We start from the raw sequence: 16,014 nt of genomic DNA on the forward strand, positions 1-16,014 counted from the left end.
GTCAGAGAAAAAGGCAACTGAGTAACTGGAAGAGTATTTGAAGACAGAGTAAGAAAAACAAGGCACCTCAAATTCTCCCCGTCTGGGAGAGATACAGAAACACACATTTCAGTTATTAATTTTAAACAGCTGAAATACTTTCTGACTTATTCCTATGTAAACAGATACAGAATTGACTACCAAGATTTCTTCCAGACTAGAGGAAACACATTATAAATCCACACACAATAACAAAAACTGGATATCTTCCAATTCCCCTGCACATTTGTTTTGAAAACAACATGCCAGCCAGCTAGCTTCGTACTAAGCAACATTAATTGACATAGTTCCCACTTGCTCTCTTATCTTTAGTTCCTTTCTTGCAATTTTCAACATAAAGAATCTGAGAATCTGCCAAATCAGTAGTTTCTAAAATTTCAAGGCTCTTGCGTCTTCATTTGCACAAACGTTGCTCCATGGTAGCTCACATAACAAATGGTCATAACATAAATAGTATCAGCTGGATTTCTCAGTATTTTTGCTTACCAAGAACTGCTGAATTTGGTTTATGCATGAACTCTGCTGTGGTGCCCTCCAGTTATCAGACATTTACAGCAGTCACACTATTCCTGCTAACAGCATTTTTTTGCTGCTGTAATCTTGATTACATTCGTTAGGGGGGAAGAAAGCCACAGAAGCAAATGAAGCATTGCAAGCTTGAGAATTCAATGAACCTTTATCTTGCAGTGGTACCACACAAAGCACGTGCAAAACACTGATGAAATGCAGTTGCAGAATTTATAAAGGAGTATACAACATAAAGGGGAAGAGAGATCATTGCAAAAATGATCACAATGGTTTAACGTGTTATTACCACTTACCCTCATGCAATTTTAATCTGCCACAATACATCAGCCTTGATAGCTCAAACTGCTACTAAAGGCTGCTCTGGTGCTCAATGACTTTGAAACAAATGAGGTAGCTTTTCCATTGCTTGCTCTCTTATGAACTTGGCAGTAATAACTGCAGAGAAATATAACACTTAAGCTAATCAAATGTAACTCTGTAGTCCTTCTGCAATTAGAATGCTTATTTCTACTCAATGAAAGCCTAATGCAAAATTTTGAAGAAACAGAAATATAACTTAGATTTTCCTTCTAAAAGCAGGCAACTGAATTGTTGAGCAGTTCAAAAATTTACATCAATCATTGGGGGGAAAAAAAAATCCAGGTTTTTCAACAGATTTCCCTTCCACTCTGTATCAGCCTTCAGCAAAATGTTGCTCAGGTGTCAGGTACAGCTGGCATTTTCAGAAGTTAGTTTTGTAGTTCAGATTCATGCCAACAAATTGCATCTAACCAGCTGTAAATCCAAGAGATTTACATCTATTGTACAAAGTTTAAAAGCAAAAACCTGTAAGCTCTAAATGGGAGCTGTTTTCTCATACGTTTCTGTAAATATTCCCCCCCTCAAAAAAAAACAAACCCAAAAGCTGCAAAAAGAAATGATGATCAGCCCTGAAGGATTGCTACTTGAAGGAAAGATGTTACACTCAACATACATTCCCACTGGAAATATCTTTTACTTGGCACTGCAGAGAAAGGAGGAGGAATGAAGAGAATTTTCAGCTGAGACACCAACAGAAGCAAGAACACAGAACGGACTGGAAAGTGGGCAGTGCTCTCATTGCCTCACAGCATTATGGGCAGCAGGCCGTGGTGGGCAAGGATAACATCTCCAATGGCCACAGCAACTCTTCTTTGCCAGAAGGAAAACCGGAACGTTTGTCTCTTTCACCTTCCTCTCTCCCTCCCCACAGTGATGAACCATTTAACACATATTTTTAACTCACAGTAGGAATTCAGTTTAATCCATAACGATTATTCTTACTTGCAGATAAGTATTTTTAGTTAGAACATGCAAATTTACAAGTAGGTATTTCTTGAATTCAAGCATCCCACAGTAACTGACTTCCTTACAAATTTGATTGTTTATTTTTCAGAAACTTTCCCATCACTTATCAGATTATATTCTTTTCTGACATCAGCTCTAAGGAAAGAAAGCAGATAAGGTTTCAGATGTATTCTTTATAGTCAGTAAAGTACTCACACCAAAGAATTCTCAACATCCATTATTATTCTTTGTGAGACTGAAGTTGAGTGGTTCCTTTTCACACTCCTTCCCAAGAACTAACAATTCTATCTAGCTAGTACCAACTATACTTCATCTTCTATTGTTTTACTATCCTCTATAAGTGGGGAGAAAAACATTTCATAAACTGTTATTTCCATTTTATAATTTATCCTCTAAACTATCTCCAGCATAAAAATGTCATGCTGAAAGAATTTATGGTAGCTTTATTTAAAACAGGATACCATACAGTAGGTAACTTAGAAGTATAGAACATTCACTGCCAGTCATTAAAACATCACCTTTGATTTATAAACAAAGCATAAATATATGAGAGATCCCAACCTTAGGGAATGGAACAAAATAAAAACAATTTATACCTACCACCTGAACAAATGCGCCCTGCTTTTAGTGAGCAAAGTATGTAATAAAATCCACACAACTTACATATCTTTGGTTACAGCACATAAGAAAACTTCACAGTATACCAACTTTACTGATAGTTCCGCCACAAATTTGTTGCATAATGTTTGTGTCCTTGAGGTAAGAGGATCTGCCTACTGGTCACATTTAAAAATAAAATAGCATTAAGTTTTTCACATTTTAGTGATAATTTATATGACAAAAAAAGACCTTTGTCTTCTGGCTGTGAGTGAGAACCAGTCAGCCAATTACTTCCTCTTTCCTTTGTTTCTAAGGTTCCCAAATACAAGGTCTTATACAAGATCAAAGCCATTACATGCATCATAAGTCAGGTTTAAATGCTAGAAGAGGCCTTTCCTGCGGCTTTTGCACTGCAAAGACTTCTGACTTGACTGAATAATTTAGACCATTTGAAGAATCAGAAAATGCAAAATAATAAATGCATGATGCAGTAATGATGCAAAACTTCTCCTCATTAGGCTGGTGAGAATAGCATTTATCCAGCTCTAATAGTAAAAAAATCTCCACAAGTAAAAAAAATTAGACATGTAAGATTTTTCAAAACTTCAGATGAGTTCCATGCAGCCATAGATGAAATTTTCACCATTATGCTTACTGCAAACAGTGAATGGCTGAGCAACAGAGTACAGAACCCAGGGCAGTGACATCCCGCGTTCTGTTACAGCCGGCACGCATCAGGCTGCTATTCAGCTTCCCAAGTCAAAAGCCTAACTAAACAAAATGCACAGATTGCAAACGTGATATTTTAACTAATAGGATTTTTCTTTACACGATGAGAAAGTACAAGTAGCATTGCTGGCTCATACATAGGTTGAAAAGTCTTTTTGGAATATATGAATCGTGCCTAAAGTTGGCTTTAATATTCTAAGCTCCTTGGAAATCACCAAAGGCCCCACAATTTACACTAGGTGATAACCTGGCTCTTTATACCACTCACATAACCTAACAGACACGTAAATTCTGCTATTTTGCATCTCTTTCTTTATGGTCAATTAAACATGTAACAAATCATACAATTCAATTACTTGAGATGCTCTAATACTTGGTAACATAAATTGTACTCTCCTGCTATTTTAGTCAACATTACTAAGAACTGCTATGAAGCATTACAAGGGAATGCCATGATGAAAATGAAATCCTACTGCTCAATACCACAAGTAGAATATAAAACAATAGGAGATAAAGGACAGTACATATCAAATCTCCACCCCCCAGCGCAGCACAGGGAAAAGCTCTCACGTTTTCCATATTCTTCTCCTTCACCTGAAAGTGTTTCTAACTTTGAGGATGTTCCAGGAATGGTAATAGAAGTGGGAAAAGTTCTAAAAACGTAATTACTTTCCAAGTGCTATGACTATGTGGTACCTGAGTACCACATCAAACAAACAAACAAACAAACAAGATTCTACATTATTTCTTGAAAGGCATCCAGCATGAAATACAAAATTAATTTGCTAGCATTTCTTTGCTTCATTAACAGAAAGAGCTTTTAATTAATATTTCTCAGACTAGAAAAATATATGGGCACCATGTTTTTTTTGTTGTATGAGTTTGCTATCTATGTGGTAAATAAGCAGTGTGACAAAATCCTAGCTCAGCCCAACAACAGCAAGTAAAATCAGCAGGCTCCCAATAAAGGGTTCCCAGTAACACAGCCAAAATAGCCTCAGTGCTTTCCCAGCACAGCTCTCTTCATGACAACATCAAACAAGGTGCTTAAAATTGCAGTCAGTGGCAGTTTTCACAAAGAAATTGTCCTGAAGTATGAGTTTACCACATCTACCACTGAACTTCACTGTTGCTCCTTCACTATAAATCTTTTTGATCAACAATAGAAACTATTGACATTTTAATGTCTCCTGGGCCACAACCTCAGGAAACCACAAGCCCGATTTCTAAACTGTACAGCACTTTGAGGGCTACTACTAATAGAGCATAAGCGTAACAACAGCATTGGGAGATTAAGACATTTGCCATATGTGAAAGATTCCACAAGCACAACTGGTGCCCTGTTGAAGTGAACAGGAGTTTTTCCATTGCCCATCCCCCTGACAGTCCCATGGTCATCTGCTAAGAATTCAAAAACAATAAGAGTTTCTTCCCCCTTTTTCCTTCTATTGTTAAATAATACAAAATAATCAATGTGAATATTTATAACACAAACAATTCTTTAACTTATTTTTTAAAACAAAATCCCTCAATATTACCATCCACTAACCTCTCAGAAAATGAGAAGTAAAGCTTCCTTACCAAACTTTTTCTTCTTCCATTCCTCCTCTGGCACACTGGTTTATTAAGGCAGGACTACTCATGGTAAGCGCAGAGCTTTCAGAATTCATTTTTTTTCTACAAAGGTACAACAAAAACAATCATTATTAAAACCTGAATGTAAGTGAAGAATGTGCATTTACTAATTCACTAGAAAACCCCAACCTTAGTACAAACACTTTTAAGACCAAATACACTGCTTTTTACTCACTTAAGTAAATCTCCTAAATCAAGGGGATTAATTGGATGAATACACTGAGAAGGATTTGGCAGTTTTGTGAACTTGCTAGTTATGCCAAACTCAACACTGATTGTCTTTTGTTTACTTTTCTGAACGGAGGCCAGCAGAGTTGATGTCAGCAAGCCCCTATCCAGGGCCATGCATAATGTCAGTTATGTTAATTGAGAGCAGCAGTCAGAGCTAGTGTTGTTGTAGAAGGATCCACACAACGCTGGGGAGAAAAAATGAATTGTGGATATTTAAAGATCCTTTGAGCATATTCTAATAACTTAAGATCCTTATTTCAGTAGCTAAAGATCATACCTCAGCTGATTTGCAGAAAATTACAATTCACTCATGGTTGAAGTGGCAAAAACAGCACAGATATTCAAATGCTGGAAACAGTAATTCCCAATCTACAGTGCTTCTAAGAGGTCTGTATGGCCAAACATGCTCTGATTAAATGACTCACGTGATAAGAACCAACCAATCTCTGGATAAACCAGATTAATTCCACATTGAGACACTGCTATGTTTTGGTAACAAGATCCACAACCTTAACAGAAATTCTTACACCTATCTATGTGGGTTTTTTGCTTTTAAAACAAAGAAAAAAAACAGGCTTCTTGAATTTGAGACTCCGAATTTGACTTCACACCTGGTCTCCGTTATGATTAAAAAAAAAACTTCACAGATTAACAGAGAACAAGTTAAACTGTGTATTAATTAATCTACTAGAACATAGCAAGCACAGCATGTTTTGTAGTTAAGATAGTAGAACTGCTGTAAGAAGGTATAAAGAAACATTAGAAAACTGTTTCAAGCTGCATGGAAACAGGGTCCACAGCCACAGCCAGCAAGGGATGACTACAGCACATGGCCCATCATGGGCACACAGGTTAGGCCAATCTTCACAAAACACACACTTGGAAATAAACATCAGCCTTTGTTTCAAAATTCTGACCAAGTAGGGCCATATAAGAGCCCCAACAAGCACGCTGCTGGAAAGAAGTCCCCCAAATCAGCAACCTCAATTCAGCCCTGACTGAAATATTAAATTCCATGCCTCTTTAGTCCTCAGCAATGCAGGAAGAAGGCAGTTGTTCTTATAGATAATCTGAAGGAACAATGCAGGAGTCTAGACTTAAGCATCTTCTGCAAAGTTCCTCTCTTTTAGGGAGCAATTTCATGCCAGTTATGCAGCAAGAGCATCATCTCCTCTTGTGGTCACCCAAGCTAATAAGACTAATAAGGTTAAGAGGAAGATTAAAAGTAATCCGTTCATTTGCAAACTTGGAAGCTGAAAGAATTGTTTCAAAACCACAAGGTTGCCATTCCAGAAAAATAATAAATAAAACACCCTGTACTGACAGTGGTGAGCTAGCAGCGTACCAGAAGTACAAGTGTTTAATCTATGACTAAGAAAGTATTTTCATCACTCCCTTCTCCACCCTTGAAAGCAAATGCTCCACACACAGCTCAGCATTGAGACTTCAGTGTTGAAACAGGAATCACAGCAGAGGACAGAAAAAATGATACAAGTTACTATGACTCCAACTACTCTCAGAACAACTGATAATAAAGGTTGACACACATCAAAGAGAAAACAAACGATACATGGAATAAACCCAGTTTGCTCCCTCACTTTCCACAAGGAAAATAAGGTACAGTAATACAGAGAAGAATAGATCTTGTCAAACTTCCCATGTCCCTCACATTCCCAGTCTAACATCTAAAATCATCAGTAACACTGTACAGCTTCAAGTCCAAATTCACTCTTCAGTTAAACACGTGAAGGAGAGGCCCAGCTGCTTCCCGGTACCAGGGCAGACGGACACCTTCCTCAGCTGCCACCAGCAGGAGGATGGGAAACATCACTGTGCCCAGCAGCCCCTCCTGCAGTGAGCAGCCAGGCACTGGCTCCCAGCACGAGACCCCTGCCCACTGCAGCAGAAACCACCAGCGTCCTCAGCACCTTCTGCCTGCACCAGCCAGCTCTTGCAAACCACACTTTCCTCCCTGCTGCCATGGGAGCTGGAGGAGCTTGTTACAGCCCCGGCACCGGGCACCTACTGGTACTGCCATGCAGCAGCACTTCTTCACACCTCAGAGGTCAACAGCCAGGAGTCAGACCGGCTTCTGCAAAATAATCAGCGATTCTTCGTGCTATGCTGAAACAGGCCCGCACAGGTCCTAGTTCAGCCTTTACCAGGAGCAGCAGCTAATTAAACAGCTGATCTCCACATCCCTGACAAGTTTATGGCCGTGTCGAATACCAGAAGTTTTTAGGTTCTAAGACAAATGGAAAACTAGCATTTATCTGCAATTTCCAAGGCCATAAGCATCAAATATCACTACTACTTCTCAGTCATTTCCACAAAGAATTCTCAGCCTGCAGGGTCTATCCTGACTTGTTGCTGTGCCAGGCACTACTCGGAGACCCTCTTGAGAAGAAATAACTATTTTTAAAATAAAAACACAATCTTTCTATTATAGGATATAGAAGAAAATATACTTCACAAAGCATCATGAATATTTAAATTTGAACCGCATAAGATAAAAGCTAATACTGACAAAATGGAATTTTGTTTAGGAGATACTGTTTTATTATTCAGTCAGAGCATTAAAAGTAAACCCAGAAATGAACTCCCACTAATAACATCCCAAAAAATTAAACTCAATTCAAGAAGCAAAAGAACAGAGTTAAGGAAAAAAAAAAGCAACAATACACTGTTCATAGGTGCTTCTTTCTGTATCACCATCCACCACTTGTTTGGACTTGCACTTTGTGGCACAGGCACTACACATGATGAAACTTGAAGAAGGAAAGTAAATCATCTTCCCCCTTCCTAACGTGAAGCCAGGTGCCAAAGCAAGTCAGTAAATATCAGTTTAAGAAACTCTGCTAAAGATGTGTTCTGTTTCTCTGTTTGCACACTGAGCATTGACTATTGCAGATAAGCCACGTGCACTTTAATTAAGTGCTGTCCTGGAGATCATACTCTGATTTAATAGGAGGAAGTGGGCAAAAGGCAATTCCAGGATGAAAACAAAGGAAAACAACGTCAAAGACTTCATTTATAGCAGCTATGTTTAACAGCACTGTCACTATCTTACTGAGGCAACAGCCTTGAAGAAACATCCATCCTGCCTGTCAAGGGATACCACAAATGTACCATACCAGAACACCCTGCAAGAAGCATGCAACCCCAAATTTTCCTAGAAGTTGTCTCCACAAAGAAAAGCATTTATCTTTCATGAAAAATCACCAGTTTGGAATGCCTGACACATTTGCAGTCCATCTGCCTTACAGTGGATTCTTATGATACGTAATTGCAGAGAAAAGTCTAGCAGAGGTAAGCCATTGGCTCAAGAGTGGAAAAGCATTACATTTAAATATACTTTCATGTTTATATTTAGATTTTATTCTGGAAATTCTGCAGTTTCCCTTAAATGGCCAAAAATAAGGGGGAAAAGAAAAAAGGGATCTGGTATAACACAATATACAAGCCTCCAATCCAAACATGTGCACAGATCAGCACTGCGGGATCATTTGAGCAGTAAAGATGAGAAGGTTCAACAAGTGCAGAAACCAAAACACTTCTTGGGCTCCAACTAGCCTGTAATGGGAGAAATAGCATTTAATCACTTCCCCCTACACAAAGCCCATTTTCCTTCTTTGCTTCTGTTACGAAGTGAATCGCTGACCCACAGGATAAAAGCCTTTTTGCACTCCCTGTTTGTACCTCTGGGCAAGTAAGACACAGCATGGTAGTTAAAAATTAAAGTATCCCTCAACTGCTATTCACTCCAGTTAAAGTGAAACTAACAAATATCTTCCAATAAAACCTGTTCCCACAGCTCCTTACCTCCACCTGAATGCTATCCTTGTTGATGCAGTATCTTGTTATAATTGGCTGATAAAAACTCCCTAAAAAGTTTCACTGAACCCTAAGGCAGGAACAGTGAGTGCTCCCTTTGAGGAGAAAGGTGACAGCAGCACAGTAATGTGCACCTACTGCAAAGAGGACTCAGCGTTACCGGCACTTTCTCAAACAGATTTCTTGAACAAGAGAGTACTAATTAGCTACTGTGCATCACAGCACCGTGAATTTTAAAGAGATGATGTTCCAATCCCTTAGAAAGCTGCACAGAGCTTTCATTTCTAGTAACAAGTGCATTTGCTGCCCTACTGTTTTTTTGCAAAGTCACATCTCCAGGCACACAGTATCACACCTCCGTAGCATCAGCTGCTAACCAGGAGATTGCCTCTGGCAAACAGCTCACTGAAGGGCTGACTGCAACTTCAAAATGAGCTTCATTATTCAACTGCATACCAACGAGTACCAAAATCAACCCTTTATGGTTGACTTTTCTGGTGTGTTCAAATACTGCCGTTGCCAAGAACTTGTTATCACTGAAGCACACTTCAGTAAAACCAGAGTGAGAACTCAAGAAGCACGTGAGCAGCGTTTCTCCTGCCTACAGCTGGGAGCAGCAGACTGAGAAACTTCCCATTGCAGAGCCACTCCAACCTGAGCCTAGCATACCTATCACATACACACACTGTGCTTATTTCATGTGCATTTTGACTTCGGCAAACACATCACACGCCATTACTTAGCTTTAAGACTTTAAAAACACACGTGATTCACTAAAGGAGGAGGTCTGGGAGGACCTTTTTGAAAACGTATTTTTAGAAGGCTTTTATTCCCCTCCTTGAAGCATCTTGTTAAATGCCATCCACTACTGTTCTCTTCAGAAGAGGAGATAAGTTTTATACAAAGATATTTGGAAGGTTTTATGTGGTGGAAGTAGCTCAGAGAACTGCACGCACTGCACGTAACTCTTCAGTCTGTATTTGGAGGTTCCATTAAAACTCTCCAAATGATAGAGAAGCTCTAACATAATGTAACTCTCCCCTGACTTGCAGCAAGCACTGAGTCTGGCTCCCTCCCCACATACCCACACTTGCTATAGGCAGGCAGACATTCTATTCAGTCTTACATAAAAGATAGCATTTACTTTTGAAACAGCATGAATGTTATATTTCTTCTCAGCACAAAGTCGACTGAAAAGTACAAGACAAAAACAATAAAAACACAAATTCACACCGGGCTGAAGCCAGAACGCAGATACAGACAGTGTTCTACGCTGCAGAAATAAAACCTACTGCAAGATGCTGTTCCCAACAGGACCAGTCCTTTATTTTACTAAGGTTTCGTTCTTTTCCCCCTCAAAAAAGCCAAAAGAAAAGGAAGATGTTTACAACCCATCTCAGATGACCTTCAAAGATGGAGAAATTTACCAATGATTTACCATCATTACCATCATTGAAAAGAGAAGGTTGCTACAACACAGATGTCTCTCAGAACTGTTAACATATGCTGATATATCGAGACACCAACACCAGAAAAACCAGGATCAGGTATGTGCACACAATGTTACATTCCCAAAATAGGAACACAGATTTTCCAGAGCTGGTTACTGCTGTGAAAAATACGTTATGGAAGAATTCAGGCTGCTGGTTTAATTTATTCTGCGTAGCAGCAGATTTTGCTAACAGTGCCTATCAGTGGGGAAAAAAAAGAGAAAAGCAAGGACTCACCCCATTCTGTCTGACCTGCAAAACCATCAAGAGCTGGGCCCTGAGAAACTTTAATAGCATGGAAGCACAGACGGAACACCTGAGAGCTTTGCTGTTAACTTTATGGATGGTAATTGATCGTTGTATCAATAAAGAAAAGGAATTCTTCAATGTTTCAGTGCTCAGTGTCTTTGTAACCCACAACTAAACCTCTCATATCTGTTCATGTAAAAACTCCAGCATGAAGAAATGTTCACAAAGATTGGAACAGAACATTCTCAACAGAAGATTTAAAATGCAGAAGGTGCACACAGAATTAAAAACCATACAAGCACTAAAGTTGGAAAGACCACTCAGACCACCTGGTCCAACCACCGACCCGCCACAAACACACGGCATCCTTCTGAGAAGAAACTTTTCTTAGTATCGTTTAGCAGAATTCACAGAGCACTAAGCGCTGCATTCTAGTGAACAGAGATCAAAGAATTTCATGTCATTGCTGTTACATATGTCATAGACAAAGAAGCTTGCTTCTCTGCAGACCAAAAGATCCAGATGTTCCTAACACTTCCAGCACCAGGCACTGAACAAAACAACCTATCCATTCCACCAACGAGCAAGAAGAATCCCCCATCACTATTTCTCTGCCCTTTTCCCCTTCCCTAGTTTTTTATTTCCCTTTCCCCTTTCCAAGTTTTTTTTTTTTTTAATTTCTTGTCAACAAAGCAAGCAAACAAAGCACAACATTGTCATTCTGCTGCAGATTTATTGCCAGTCTGTTTACAAAGAAAAAAGGGGCAAAAACTTGCACTGATTTGGTTCATATATTATGATTCCAAATGTGAATCCAACTACTTTCATGCTAAACTTTCTGCTCTGTGTTTCGCATTTGACACTATGCAGCAAAACAATGTTGAAAAGCTCTTTCCAAAGATTAGCAGTATTTATGTTCCCAATTCAATGACTCATGCAGCAAGCGACTTCTGAGATGAATTTAACTCTATCCACCTCAAACGTCTGAATTTGAGAGCAAACACAAAGTGCTTATTCAGAAGTCGCAACAATGACAAAGATTTTATCTATGACAATTATTTTATCTACTTATTTTTTTTTAATCTGTGGACAAGCTATTCCCAGAAATAACTGTGTGATGTTCCTGTAAAGAATACATGTTACAAAGCCATACAGACAGCAAAACTATTTGTTTAGCTATAAACAAAGCTGAATAAATTTAAGGGACAATTTATTAAACAAAAAGAAAAGGAATTTTCTGAAGCTTGCATTGAAGGAAAGTATTTTTTCCCCATAGTAACAGCAGACTGAGAAAAAAAGAAAGAACACATTCAGTGTGCAGTGGCCCAGCGTCAAAGCAGCGCAACTGCTGCCACATGTTTTCATGTTCTTCTCTTCCTTTCAAAATATTACAGCCTCTCACAATAAAACGGTCTGTTCTCTTTTTTTTTTTTTTTTTTAATTGAGAATAAAAGCTAAGTGAAACAGGATCAGAGTTGATATAAGCACAACTTCTTTTCCCTTTAATCAGAGTGATTGTTTCCAGGGAACTGTAACATGTTCAAATTTTATCTGCCGGGAAGGGTGTCAGGTCTTCTCCCTAACATTAAAACTCTCATCTTGTCAGCCTATTATCTTAATAATCATGATTGTCTAATTCAAGATTGCTGCACAGTTCCACGTCACTGAAGTTTGTCAAGTTGATTTGCTTTCTTTTTTTTTTACTATTTATTAAATTTATTAACATCAGGCAAAAGCTGTACTGCACTAAAATTACTTTTTCAGCCTTTAGTGTTTTTCACCCAAGTTGCTAAGCATGCTTCATACTCAAAGCTACATGGGAGAGCTTGCAAGATTATCTTTCCACATAGTAATCAACTTGCTTGAGGGGATTTGTTCTAAGATATTAATTATGTACCTGTGGAGCATCGACAAGTAGCTAATTTTGATAGCAACTATTAATGCAGGCAAAATATTTCAAGGCTTAGACTCAGACAAGAACTTTGCTATCCACACACATTACCAGGTTCAGGATGCACCCAGCAGAGGCTGATGGCTCTAAGTGCTGGGCTGTGGGCAATCCACACGTGCCTCTCACCTCTCCCAGCTACAGGGCAGGATCCTTCAGTTAAGGCCATATACAGGCAGAAGCTGCCAGTCACCCTTAACACATGCACTGCCCAAACAATTGGTCTTTGTCATCTTCAGAACAAAGGTGACAGTCAAGACAGAACCTTCTGGGACAATACTAACTGGACACATTGAAATAGTTGAAATAAAAGCAGTAGAATTCTGACATGCTAGAGATAAACACAATGGGTGTGCTCTTCTCCGAGTTATTTTTTTTCTCCTGAAAATTTATTGTAGGCAAATGCTGAAGTGTTAAAAGTAAATAGATGTACAAGAAGAATGCCTGAGAGATGATACCAGCACAGCAGCTGCTCTTGGCTCTGCTGAAACCACACAAGTCCTGATAAAGACTGCCAGCTTTCCAAGTTTCTGCAAGCTTTGGTGGTACAAAAGCCGGCAAACCTTTGTGAAGGCAAGTTGTACCACACACTGATTTCACGTGCAGAGCTACAAAGCCACGGCATGGCTGTGAGGACAGTTAATCCTATGTAGAAAGGAGAATGAATAACAGCACAGGGCGCCTTACCATGTACGTAAAGTTTCTGTTTGTATTTGTAACAGCTGGATGTGAAAAGCAAAAGCCAGTCTTTTAATGGAAAGAACATGAAGCTTGTTACTCAGTTTAATAATTTGGGAGGAGATGGCTGGATGTCAGTCACTACAGGCCATGCCTTCAAGGGCCTCCTCCAGCAGCAGCCTGTATGAGGCACGAACCACTTCCAGGTAACTCAGCCCTACTGCAGTGCACTCGCTCAGGTTTGGAAGCCCTAGGCTACCCATCATGCATGTGATAAGGAAAAATTAAATAACCTTGCATGTAGTGCTGTTTAGATGTTAACAGCCCGATGCACCAGCACACAACTGCTGCAGTGTTCACAGCTGGGTTCAGCACAGGATTCACCTGCGACTCAACTGCTGTTCACATTTCCAGTATATCACTTCATGTTGTTCACAGCTGTTAGTGCTTACAGTTCCACAGTTTATCACCTCATGTTCAGCCCTGGTTGACACTAGATGGGAAAACCTGGTGTTTGTTTTTACATCCTCTCTGTTACATTCAGGCCATCACAGCTACGTGCTACATAGCTATTTAGTACAGAATTCCAGCTATTACATTTGTTTTATTTTTTTAAGTGCACTACCATAGTAGTGGACCATAGATTACTGCAGTATACTTAGCAAGTCCTTTATTTTCCAGTCACATACATGACGAAGTTACAACAGCTCTCCATGCTCTGCCAGGCTTGCAGGCCATGGCCATTGTTTCATTCCTGACTCCGCAGACAGCTGAAATCCACAGCAGCCCTTACAGCTCGAGAGCTACCACTGACTGAAGAACCAAAGAGCTTTGTAGGAGCTGGATACATGGAGATCACCTTTTTCCAGCCAGTAAGCACAGATGCAAACATCAGAACATCAATACTTCTCTTTGTGCAGTGAATCCAAGTACTTTTGCCCGTTTCAACCTTTTCTTCCAACACAGTTCTGCTCTGAATTTTCCAAATTGACCATTCCAAAGGACCAGAACAACTCCTCAAAGTACAGAAGCTATGTCACACTTCAGTGAGCTTTCAATGTTTATATCCTCAAGAATTAATAAGTAACTAAATAAATAAAATGAAGAGACTGATACAACAAACAAATAAATTTGACAAGTCAACAGCATTCAACACCCCAAGTCCTGCAGCCCTCCGTTACGCACACCTGTAACTTCAAAGGGAACAAAGTGGCAGATCTGAAGTTATTTCTCAATTTGCACATGGCTTTTACCTGAGTGCGAGATGTCAGAATGATGCACGCACACAAAGTGCTCCATATGGATTCTGAATGCTTCTACTACATATTCTTCCACACAGCGCTCGTGTTTCTTCAGAGGAATTGCTCAAAAACTTAAACACCCACAGCGCGCAAATACAACCCTAGCATACCCAGAATTTAAGAGGTCAGTTGGCTTAAGTATCAGAAGACAAAGATCTAACACATGGAAAAAAAGCTCCTGTACCAATATTGAGAACTAATCCAGAGTTCAAACAAACAAAGTGAGCGCCAGCAGGTAGCACTCACTGGTGTCAGCTCGTGCACAGCCGGACAAAGCAGACTTGTTTAAGGACAGGCGGTGCGCTGCCCGCCCCGCAGCACGCGTGTTCCCCGCAGCTCGGGGCGGCGCCGGAACGGCCACGGTGCCCGGGGGCAGGGAGGGCAGGGCAGGGCAAAGCAAGGCAAGGCAAGGCGCGGGGGTCACCAGTCCGGACACCCTGCGAAGCGGTACGTGCGGCTCCGACAGGAAACTGAAAAGAGAATTCTGTTCGGAACAATAAAGCGTTTTGTTTGGTAGAATCGGGTAATAAATACTGACTTAAAACAGCGTGCCCGGCGGATTTATAAACATTTCAGAAAGTCAACGCCACGACGGGCCGAGCACGGTGACAAGAGCACGGTGACAGAGCACGGCACGGCCGCGCGCTCCCCGCAGCGGTTCCACGCGCCGCTCACCTCCCCGCTCCGAAAGCTGCCGCACCGCTATGGACGTTTTAACTCCGGCCGCTTCCTAGCCCCGGGGCTCCTCCTACGCCAAACCGAGTTCTGCGTGGACGCACGGCACCCGCCCGGCGACCGGCCGCGTTAGCAGAGCTCTGGCACGGCGCAAACGGATCCTCCGAGTGCCGGAGGATGAAGGAACGTCGTCTGCCCGTTGGCAAGCGTAGCGCCCAGCACGAGACCGCACGGCCGCCGCGAGCAGCCTCACCGCGCCTTCACACACACACACACGGCCCGCACCGCCGCCCGCCCGGCGGCCTCGGCGGGAGACGGACCCCCGTGCCGCCCCCTCCCCCCCCACGAAGCACAACGCAGCCGCTGAGGGCAGACCCTGGGTGCCTCTCCCGCTCCGATAGGGGCACCTTACCGCGCACCCTCCGGCTCTTCCCCGGCTCCCGGCATACGGCTCGAGGAGCTGACAGCCCGGCCGGGACTCGGTGCCAAGTCGGGCCGCAGCCGGCGGCGCGAGGATCAGGCGGGGCGCGGGGCGGCGGGGCTGTCAGGGCGGCGCTGGGAGGAGACGCGCGGGCCGTTCCCGCCCGCTGCCCCCAGAGCCCGCCCCGCTCCGCCGCACAGGTCCGCCCCGCAGCGCTGCTCCCCGCCTTCCCACGGGACTGACGGCAAGAGAGCCGCTGCCGGTAGGGCAACAGCCTGGGGGAAACTCGCGGGCGGTAACGGGGATGCGTGCTGAGGCAGAAGAGTCACG

General features: G+C 41.6%; 1 protein-coding gene across 2 annotated transcripts in view; it reads right to left on the bottom strand.

Annotated features, from left to right (window-relative positions):
• The window catches only part of ARHGEF3 (Rho guanine nucleotide exchange factor 3), a 113,882-nt gene extending 98,043 nt beyond the window's left edge, over nucleotides 1-15,839 (bottom strand). Inside the window, exons 1-2 of one of the 2 annotated variants that reach the window (XM_085236204.1) lie at nucleotides 15,676-15,838; nucleotides 4,804-4,899 (exon numbers count right to left, since the gene is read on the bottom strand). In XM_085236204.1, the coding sequence (XP_085092330.1) occupies nucleotides 4,804-4,899; nucleotides 15,676-15,710 (131 nt within the window). In that variant the 5' untranslated portion in view covers nucleotides 15,711-15,838. Of the gene's footprint in view, nucleotides 1-4,803; nucleotides 4,900-15,675 lie in introns of both variants that reach the window. The other variant, XM_085236205.1, reaches the window with a different exon arrangement.
• Between the last annotated feature and the right edge of the window lie 175 nt (nucleotides 15,840-16,014).

This window comes from Meleagris gallopavo, chromosome 14, assembly GCF_905368555.1.
Source record: "Meleagris gallopavo chromosome 14, MGAL_WU_HG_1.1, whole genome shotgun sequence".
Lineage (NCBI taxonomy): Eukaryota > Metazoa > Chordata > Aves > Galliformes > Phasianidae > Meleagris > Meleagris gallopavo.